At 40.6% G+C, this 11,017-nt stretch overlaps 1 protein-coding gene across 1 annotated transcript; it reads right to left on the bottom strand.

Moving 5' to 3' along the window:
* Window positions 1–7,182: 7,182 nt before the first annotated feature.
* LOC104428218 (putative receptor-like protein kinase At3g47110) lies at window positions 7,183–8,747 on the bottom strand. Its single transcript, XM_039317006.1, has 2 exons — window positions 7,751–8,747; window positions 7,183–7,580 (listed from the first exon to the last, which is right to left on the bottom strand). Exons 1-2 carry the CDS (start codon window positions 8,745–8,747, stop codon window positions 7,183–7,185), a joined length of 1,395 nt encoding a protein of 464 aa, XP_039172940.1.
* Window positions 8,748–11,017: the final 2,270 nt, after the last annotated feature.

Below are 11,017 nucleotides of genomic sequence, written 5' to 3'. Positions count from 1 at the left end.
AAAATGATGAACAACATAACAAAAGAATGGACCAAAAAAGAAGAAGAAACAATAGAAAATAAAAAGAAAAAAATCTTTAAAAAATTCAAAATAACATCATTGCTTTAAAAAAATTGTCTATGTTAAGCTGCTAATCGTGTCACGTATGATGGAAAATGCTAATTGGACCGTCATATCATCGATTTTTGTAATAAATTAGTTGGATGTATTACATTGAAAAATTGTCAGGTGGCTTAGGACTATATTGACCGCATTGAAAAATTTAATACTGGATTAGCGGCCATATAGTGAATTATGATTTTTTTTAAATAATTGTCCCAAAAGAATACATTCCAACCAAACCATTATCTGTCATGGCAAAGTCCCCACATACATTTGTCTCAACCAAATCACATTATGTTAGCTGTAAGCTTGTCTATAAAGTGCTGCATAAAGGTCTCAAGTAAAGTTTCGGTCTTTCCCTCATTTTCTTCCTGTTAAGATTAGTACCTACACAGATCTTTTCTTCAATAACTTAACTATCGGAGGATCAATCCGAATAAAAAAAACCAGACGCTTTAACTCGTGTTCGTATGCACCGGCTTATTTCTTGGCCAAATTTTTTATAAGATTCCTCGAGATCGAATTATACACTAACAAGAAGGAGCACACTTCCCTAACATGAGGCTATAATTAAACGTATAATTTATATCGGATTAGATTCGTGCGACTCATTATATAAGTTTGTACAAATCACCCGTAGATTGTTGAATTAGTAAGGAGAGATATACTAATCAATTAATATGCTAAAATTTGGTTGGTGGGTTTATATATATCTCATTTAATAGACCGATCCTAATTGATAAAAAACACCCTCGTAGCAGAAAATTCCCACCGTGTCTGTTTTTTTTGGCTCAAGACTTGAGTTTGAATTACCGCACTTGTACATTTCTCTTGAGGTACCAAGAGCATAGACCTATATATCACCAATAATTACCCATGTTATATGGGGTAGGGGGACTGCGATACTCAAAGGGGATTAGTCAATTGCTTTGACCCAAACGGCTCATTGTTATATAACGAAGAGTTAGAAAGATTACTCGCTTCAGAGTATACTAAATGGATAGTCCCTTTAATTAAGTAAAATTCAATAGATTCCTTCGCTTGTTTGAAATTTAGTATGCGTGTCTATCAAAGGTGAGACGATTGAATCTAATACTATGTTCGGGTCAAGAAAAAATTGAGGATTGGACGAACACGTAGGTCATCAAAGTAGAATAGAGGAAAATGTGAAATTATGGGAATAAGATTTGTCAGTTCCAACTATTTAGATTTGGAGCCGAACGGACTTGATTAGAAAAGTTATACAACTTCAATCGACTAGGAAAAAAAGGACCAAAAGTACTTATGTCATGTTAATAAAGCATACGAGGAACATAGAACAAGTTGGTAATTTAGCACCTGATGAAAATGCAATCCATGCTTGCCAGTATGATCTCCTCTTCCATCAACCTAACTTTGTGATCCCAGGCCTTTCACGCCAAGCTGTGCCCTACGTAATTTCACTTCTTGAATTTTCTTAAGTTTCAATTTCGTGGTTTGTTGAGGTTGTTATTGTTTCACGTGCAGTTATCATAACACCTGTGACATCCAAATTTTCAACCCTGTCTTCTTGAATAAATCGGGCATTTCGTTGATCGCGTCATAGGGTTATTCTCGAGTCGATCACTCTCGAGATAAGCTAGCACTATCTGAGGGAAATTATTAAGGAATTTTAAGGCAATAGACTTGAGAACTCGATCGGGTCGGCTTCTTGACCGTGTCCATCTTTAGAGGTCACTACGGCACGAGTTAAAAATCGATTTGAAATCGAGATAGACTGGATCGATAGAGATATGTGACTAATCGTGGGTGACACCACTAAATTAGAAAATTCTCGTCAGTAGACACTAGTGATTTTCTTATTGTTTTGGTACCATGCTGTGTCACCGTAATGAATCCTCGAGATTTTCACGACAATCAAGAGTCGCGGGTTGAGTCGAGTGGGTTCATAGTGGCTCGAAGAAAATCGACCACGGGTCATTTGCCTTAAAAGTTTTGAAAACTAGATAGTTTAGGTCACGCTAAAACGCAATAGAATGAAAATTAGCAGCCAGGTCGAGTCCGATTTGAAAGTGAAGTTTTGGCCAGTATCACTGATAAATTTTAGGAAAGCATCGACTCGATCTCGAGAAGATTTTCGGAGGTCGGAAATTTTACGGAAGTGGGTTCGGACATCGCGGAAATTTAGCGGAAGTTCGGATGGCTAAATTAATGGGAAATTTGACTTTCGGGTTGGCTGTGTGTGTCGGAGATTTATAGAAAATTTCTTGGGATTTTTCTACATCAAAAGTGAACCTCAATTTGGAGAGATTGGAATTGAAATTTAGTTCAAACTTAGTTAAAAATCGAATCTCAAGATGGGGTGTGCAACATTGGTATCAGTTTGGATTTTTGGTGGATTTGAGTGAGGAAAAATGCGAGAGACGATCGATGAATGATCGGTGAAATTGTGAGAATCGATTAAGATGGCAAGAGGATTTAGAATCGGTGGTAAGTCTCTCTGCCGATTTCATGCCCCCTCTAGCTAATGAAATTGGGCCTTGGGAGGTTATATAGGGCATTTGGATGGCTATATTAAAGTAGCGTTAATGCATGGCTAAGAATGGCCTTTGGAAGATATTTTGCAAAAGATCCAAGTGGAGCCCAACTCTTCCTCATCCTCTCCATCTTGCTGCCGTGAACTACTTCTCTCTCCTTTTCATCCTTTCTTGCGTGCGACACCTCCAGCAGCAACTGAAGAAGACCCAGCTGCTTCCTTCGAAAATTTTCCTTCGTCCGCCAGCTGAACCGAAGACCAATCCACCGAAATTTTGGTCAGTCTCAGCAAGATTGTTGACCGCGTGCAGCTCCACTACTTCGTGTCTCCTCCAGCAGCGTTGAAGACTTACCGAAGCTGCTCCTCACGTCCGCGTCTTCAACTTCGGTCCAAAGCCAGTGAAGCAGCGCCGAACGAAGCCACCACTGCCTCCTGCACCCACGCGTCCAACCGAAGACTACAAGCTTCTTCGTGTCTTCAATTTGCTGGTCAACATCTCCTTCCACTGAAGAAGCCGCACGTCCGAGGACTTCAGCGACTTGAAGACCCTAGAGAAGACCACTCATCTTCGGTCTTCCTTCGTGCCTTCAAATCAGTTCACCGAAGGCAGCATCAACCGGTCAACTGACCGAATACCAGACGACCATCAGTCCCACGAAGAATTCTCTACTTCGGCTTGTCTTCAACGGAGTCAACGGAACCAGCAGCTTCTTCTCTTCTGTTGACTGAAGCAGCCCCGAAATCCCACGGAGCAACTGAAGACCAAAGCCAGCAGACGCCACGCAACCCTCCTTGCTTCTCTCGGCCAGCACATCTCTCACGTCTGCTCAGTCTTCAGCCGTGCGGATTCCTTCAGCTTGCCCATCTCCACGAATCAGGACGCCGAAGCTGCTTCTTCTGCCTGTTCGTTGGCCCAGCGAAGCCCACGGAGTCTTGAATTGAAGCCACGAAGACCGAAGATAGGCCCACGTCTTTCTCTCGCCAGGCCCAGCTCAGCAGCCCATGTGATCTTCAGTCCTTTGGGCCGCCGAATTCAGCACAAGACCAGCAAGCCCAGTTCAGCTAGCGCAGTTAGTTCAGTCCAGAAATTCAGCAGGTCCAGCCCATTCCAGTGCAAAGAACAAATCTCAATTGGGCTGAGATTTGTTGGGCCAAGCTTAAGGCCCGGTCCAAGCCCGCCGGTGTCGTCAAAAGTCCGATTTCGGCCGCCGTCGCGTCGCCGTTGCGGTGATTCGATCCCCGCTTTTTCCAAGTGAGTTTTACTCACTAATCTTTTATTAGTTTCTTAATTATCTTAAGGTTGGTTAGATTTAATTAAGTGCAATTAGGTGGTTAGATTAGGTTAGAACAATTAATTTAGTGACTTAATGATGCATGTTAGGTGGTTAGACCTAGCTATTAGCAAGTAGAAATGTTTGGTTATTTATTGAATGCATCTCGGGATTTTCGACCCGTTTCGGGCTCCAATAAGGCAATATGAAACAAATTGGATTTTTGATGTTTATTTATTTATTTTCGAAATTTATTTATTTAATTAATTATTTTTCCGGAAAATTCAACCGGGATGGCCGGTGACCGGAATTTCGTGCCGATTGTCGTGGTGCAGACCGTTTATTTATTTGAGCTCTACGTTGTGTGGAATTGAATTTATTGTGGAATTTTAGGAATTGTCCTAAATTGTTTGTTATTGAATATTTGATTGGTAATGGCCAAGCATGGATATATAGCGCTAGTACGATGATGGGCTATAGTAGAGAGAATGGTGAGCTAGCGAGAATGTTGGCTGAGACCAATCAGTACGATATTATTGGACATACGTGGTTCGGTGATGGGAAGTATCGGCTGGCGAAAACTTGCGCTTAAAAACGCACGTAAATGACTTATAGACAAACGTGGTTCGGTGGTTATGGGAATATCATTTGGTGAAACGACGCCTTAAAGAACTCACGATGTTGTCTATAGCCGATGTCACCTTGGCGAAAGCAGCGCCCTTGAAAGGACACGTGGTTCGGTGATCGAGGATATCATTTGAAGTGGCGGCGCCTTAAAGAACGCACGGTGTCGGTGATCGGTATGTCATTAGCGAAAATGACGCCCGAGAAACACATGTGATTTGGTGAATGAGTACACCCTTTGAGGAAATCATGGTATGAGTGGGAATGACCTAAAGAGGGTCTAATTGACATGTAATCGACTTAGTCGATTGGCTAGTGCTTGATCGGATGTCGTGAATTGTTTGAATATTTGTGTTTAACCTTGAATTGCAGGTTGGAACTGAGGCTAAGGTAAGTCCTCTGACTCGTGTTGTGCTTAGGCAACCGTATGGCATATTAGTTTACTAATCGAGTCGTAGGGGTAGGACTCGGCGAGACGTGGTCTAGTGGTTATTGAATAACCATTTCAGGAACCTGAGGAGAAGCTAAGGAAGAGGAACCTGAAGGGGAGAAAGACTTTTGAAGAAGAAGAAGATCCAGAGAGGGATCTTGATTATAACCCGGATGTGGACTGAGATCCCATCCCTTTTGTGAACCTTGTCTTAGCATACATAGGTGTGAGACAAGTATGTTGTGAATAATATTGTAAATATGCTATGAGTTGTGCTGTTAATGAAAGTGTGGTTGTGAATTTCAATATGAAAAATATGGCCTGCTTTCCTATCCCATTGTTTTATTGTGCAGGGATTTATAACTACTTCCGCATGTGCTTACTAAAAAAGGGTCGCGTCATAGTCAGGATATCGCATTCTAAAATCGACCAAGTAGAAGGATGTACGCGCGTCCGAGGATCGGGGCGTGACAACACCTCTGGTGATTAGGTCACAGTGTTCTCAATTACATCCTTGTACTTCGCAATTTGATGATTCAGACTTTTGGACTATTTCATTGTGGTCCTTTGGGCTTCCTATTTAAGCTCCTGTTTTCTCGTTTACAAAATTATGAAATGATTTTGGCATCACGAAGAATCTGTTTAAGAAGATCCCTGACCTCTGAGGATCAAGTTATGTATGTGACTAGCTCTGAATCTTTAAAGAAAGTCACATAGGATAACAGAAACTTGACAGAATTGTATAGTCGAGCTCATGATTGAAAATTTCCAAAAAGTTTGGTGATATTCCTGCTGAGCATATTGATAACATTGCAAATTTGATCTCCCCAAATTTTTTGACATTCACAGCAGTACAAAAAAGTATTCATTTACAGAGCCGTTGTTGAAGATGCACGATAAACTTAACCAAGTCACTACAGAGAAAAAGACTGCCCATTGAAAAGGAGATGACCATGTCCTGTTTTGGCTTTTGCCCAGAGTAAACCCTAGGAGTCACAAACCCAGAGCCAATCTCAGACTGGAGCAAGCACAAACTTCTAATAGAATTAGAGGAAAATATATGAGCAATGACAAATGGCCGGCTGAAAGTGCGCGGCAATGATCATTAATGTAGAAATGCAAGTCGATGCACGCACAGCTGCCCAAGCAAAAGAACCATGTATTTATGAGCAAAATTGCCAATTCAGAGGGAGAGCCGTCATTTCACCTGAAAGGGAAACTAATCCAGGAAGCCAAACAAGATAGCAGCACCATGCGCACGGAGGAGATATAGACCAGCAATATTCCACTGATGAGGGTGATAAGAGACAGGAGATCGCTAGGAAGAAGACAATAAATCGAATTGCCATGATCATCGAAGCTTCCAAAAGATCACATTTTACTGAGAAAGGAACTCCTCTATATTAAGTAAACGTTGTACGGAAGTTATAATATTCCTACTATTCTTATCCTGAATTGTACCGAGTGAATTGCATATAGGAATAACTTCTTGAGCTAAAAGGACTTTTCAAAATTTTGAAGACTAAAACCATGTCCTATGACATGAAAATGACGAGACCATGTATCGCAACACCACAAACAGCAAAGAATCCTGCCAAAAGCTTAGCAGAGTTTCTATAGTGCAAACTATAGACAGAAAGCTCACATAATAAACGTGTAGTAGAAAACATAGAATATATTCGCTTAACTCCATTCAAAAGTTAGACAACTGAAAAATTGTAGCCAAAACGGGCATTCATTTCTAAGGCAGCTTCTCTGTTACGAAGAGTAAAGCCGTTACTTCCACAGGTGAATCTCTCGCCCTATCCTCAGAAGAGCCATCTAGACACCCAAAAGTTGTCCGCACTCTTATTCGGTCTCCATCACAACGCATATGGTTTTTCCACAATAAAAAAGGCCATGTTTGCAAGAGAGCAATATAAAAATCCATGTTACCAGATGTCTATAGGTACTTATATTAGGTACTTCTCAAACAAATTACAATTTCTATCTTTTTGGGCTAAAGCAAAACAAAGTACATTTATTTTTCACACAGCTGAAGGACAGTGATCTTTTGCGTAAAACAACATAAACTATTTTGATCTTCCTTGGATTGCTAAGTCACTAGTCTCCATCACTTGTGGTTATGTTGTTGCCAGATTCAAATTGTCTAATAATGGTGAAATTCCACATCCTATTCTAGACAAAGCAATGACCAAGAAGACCCCATGACTCTATATGACGTTCAGATTTCACATCAACTAGGCAATGGCAATGAACTCAAGAAGTTTCTTCCTGATTCCTTGGAGTTTAGTCAATGCATCGTAGATGTCCATTCGTTCCCCTGGAGACTCAGAAGAGCAAATGACTCCAATTTCGATGATCGAAACCAAACACTCCAGAGAACTAAACCAGCTTTTGTTCTTGCCATCTAGAGGGACGGTTTGTCTTTTCTCTGACTTGTCGATTTCCTCAAGTAGAAGAGGATCGATTGCCTTTTCCACTTCGTCTACTAGAGCTGCCTTAGCGAAGCGATGAAGGTTCATCCCATTTTCAAACATGTCATCGGTCGGCCTCTTGCCTATGAACATCTCCAAAATGAGGACTCCAAAGCTATACACATCTCCTTTTGTGGATATTGCATTTACCGAGCCGTACTCTACAATAGTGAGCAGAATAGAGCATGGTGATGCATAATGAATAATTGAGATTGAAATATAGTCTTGGTGATGTTTCATGTCTATACCTTTTTTTTTTAAAAGAACCTATCTCCAATTGTGTGTTTGATATAAGGAAATAAACTAAAAGACCTAACTGTTGCATTATTACCTGGGGCTATGTAGCCAAAAGATCCTTTTAATTCGATAGAGCTTGATTGATCGCCTAATAACTTATGTGTTGCTTCTGGAAGGAACCTGGCAAGCCCAAAATCGCCTACATGTCCAGTCATTTCATCATCAAGAAGGACATTGCCCGGCTTTAAATCACAATGAACTATCGGATTTTCATAGCGATGATGGAGATAATCTAGTGCACAAGCAACATCGGTGGCAATATTCACTCTGTCAAGCAGACTTAACTTGCTTCTCTTTGTATACTGTGATGCGGTTGGGTGCAACCATTCATCCAAGCTCCCATTTGACATGAATTCATAGACCAGTGCCTTGAAGTCATTTCCATTAAAATCAAACCCAGAACATATCGTGAGTACCTTCACAAGATTACGGTGTCGAATTCTTCTCAAGGCTTGACACTCAGCTATGAAGCTTTTGGAAGCTCCATGACGTGCAAGGTTGAGAATCTTGATGGCCACAATCGACTGAGTTTGATCAAGAAGCCCTTTGTACACGGACCCAAAATTGCCCATGCCGAGCAAATTGGTGGAGGAGAATCCACCCGTTGCCTTCAATAGATTGTGATAAGAAACATGCAAAAGCCCATCTTCTGAAGAGCTTGAAGCCGATACTTTCTTATTATCTCCAAACCAGAAGAAGTATAACAAAATGAGTATGCAAACTACACCTACAAGAGTAGAGAATGTGGATATCATGATTTTTGCAATTCTACTTATTCTTGTCCGTTTTGACACTTTGTAGTTGCATTTGGGTAGTTGAAAATCTTGCAGACCCCCGCAAAGCTTCTTGTTTCCAACAACTGAAGTTGAATTGGCACTTCCAAAAACTCCTCCCATAGGCAATGCACCCTCAAAATTGTTGTAAGATAGGCTCAGATTTGTTAGATTGAGTGACTTTAGATATTTTGGAATTTGGCCAGACAATCGGTTGTTGGAAACATTTAAAACTTGAAGGCCTCTCATGGAACTCATTGATGGTAGGGGCCCTTCAAAAAAGTTGTCTTGTATATATAGGCGTTCCATGGATGTACAACTGTCGATACTGCTTGGAATCTGATGAGATAATCTGTTCCTATTAAGACATAGTTCACCAAGATTTTTCAAGTTTCCAACTTCTCTTGGAAGGGAGCCTATAAGATTATTTTGAGACAAATTGAGAGAAATCGACAAAGATGAGAGACCCACAATTCCCGGGGGTATGGTACTGCTGAGGTCATTGATTGAAAGGTCCAAGAGAAGTAGATTCTGGCAATTTCCTAGAGACGAAGGTATTGAGCCTGAAAGATTATTGCAATATAAGGACAATTTGATCAACATCCTTAAATTCCCGATAGATTCTGGTATTTGCCCCGAGAAATTATTTTGGGAGAAATCCAAAACCTTCATTTTGTTCAAATTTCCTATCTCGGAAGGAATGTTCCCAGAGATGTTATTGAGCACCATACACAAGATCTCCAAATTGATGAGATTTCCAATTCCAGAAGGTAAGGCTCCAGAAATATGATTGGAACCTAACCATAACTCTGAAAGGGTGATAGAGAGGTTACTGATACAATCGGGGATTGGTCCTCCAAAAGCATTGTCCGTTAAACCAAATTTTTTAAGTTTGTGGAATTGGTTAAAGAGCAGATGAAGTCCAAATCAGCAGATTGCCCACTTCCAAAGTTGTTTTCGCCAATCATAAACCAATAGAGTCTTCTCATCTTTGAGAAAGAAGGAACTTTCGGTAAAGTTGTTCGTATTGATATGGAATAGATTGAGATTAGAGGCATTGGATATTGACTTAGGAATGAGTCCGGTGAGGTGGTTACCATTCAAACGGATTTTCTCGAGATTCGGAAGAGCGAAGCCTAAATCGCTAGGTAAGCTCCCTTCTAATTGGTTATCAGCCACGTTAAAATATATCATGGTGGATATATTAAAAATTGAGATAGGAATCGTACCAAAAAAATTATTTGTGCTGAGAGAGATATAATTTAGATTTCTCAGTCGGCCAAGAATCTCTGGAATTGTACCGCTGAGGCTATTTGAAAATACTGATAATTTTTGAAGAGAGGATAAGTTTCCAACCAACGGCGAAATGTTTCCCATCAAGCTATTTTTGCAAAGCATAAGTTCTTGGAGCTTGGACAAGAAGCTAAGTTCTGTAGGCAAATTTCCTTCAAGCATGTTGTAGCTTAAGTCAAGAACGAGCAAATTAGAGCAATGGGAGATATTCAAAGGAATTTGTCTGCTAAAAGAGTTGTTATTGAGGAACAGCTTCTGCAATCGAAATAAGCGACCGAATTGCGGGGGAATTTCGGAATGGAAACTATTGTTTTGCAAATGGACTTCCCTAAGAAAGCTCAAGTTACCAATGTGGGGTGGCACGAACCCGAGCAAGTTTTGGGAACTGAGGTCCAATATGGTGACTGCGGTGTCTATGGCCACATGTGACACCGTACCATTCGCAGATGTGGCTAGTATCATTCCACGAACTCAAAACCCGGCCAGGATCAGCTATTCGGGTCTTGAATTCCAATAGAGCCAACCGATCAATCTCGTGCCCGCCGACTTCTAACAAAGGTGAGACACTCCCTAATAGAAGAATGATAGTAGTTAAGCATGAGAATGACCTGGGTAAAACTCGATCTCCATGGGGAAGGTCCATGAGGATTTGTAACAAAGCGTTGTCAGCTCGAGTCTTTTTTGGTTTTCTTGCAATGTTGTTTTGAAGTAATTCCGAATATATAATTGGGGGCAATGTACTTTCCCATACTAAGAGATGCTAATGTCATCGATGCAAGAATAGTATGACAGATCTTTTTGTAGTCCTCTTTAGTTTAAAAAATTACAAGGCCGTGACAAACTAGGTAACTATTGATAGTCAGTCAATGAAAGCTGAAATGTCGTGGGGCCCTTGTTTTTGTTCACCGTCAATTGTGTCTTTCCAATCCCCAAATTATCGGGTTGTTTAGGGTGTATTTGTTTATTTATATTTCTGTTCCTCGGAACACAAATTTTTGTTATTTTGTTTTAGGGAACAAAAAAGCGAAATGCGTTTGTTTACACTTTTGTTCGGGAACAGATTTGAAAAGAAACAAGAATTAAAAAAACTTATTTCTTATTCCGGGAACACTTCCGAGAAACACTTTTTTTCTTCTCATTTTCTTCTTCTTTTTCTCTTTCTTCTTCTTCTTCTTCTTCCTTTTGCCGGTCATCGGCCTTGGCCATGGCCAGCGCCGGCAATTGGCCGGACGAGG

The sequence above is a fragment of the Eucalyptus grandis genome, chromosome 1, assembly GCF_016545825.1.
Source record: "Eucalyptus grandis isolate ANBG69807.140 chromosome 1, ASM1654582v1, whole genome shotgun sequence".
NCBI classification, from domain to species: domain Eukaryota; kingdom Viridiplantae; phylum Streptophyta; class Magnoliopsida; order Myrtales; family Myrtaceae; genus Eucalyptus; species Eucalyptus grandis.
Note: the sequence above shows the minus strand (reverse complement) of the source record. Positions and strands in the feature narration are given on the sequence as shown.

Excerpts from the sequence above, each read along its gene's own strand:
- LOC104428218 (XM_039317006.1), bottom strand. The coding sequence starts at position 8,747 with ATGAGTTCCATGAGAGGCCTTCAAGTTTTAAATGTTTCCAACAACCGA. Across the intron at positions 7,581-7,750 it reads TTTTGGCTACATAGCCCCAG|AGTACGGCTCGGTAAATGCA; the intron begins GTAATAATGCAA and ends TCACTATTGTAG.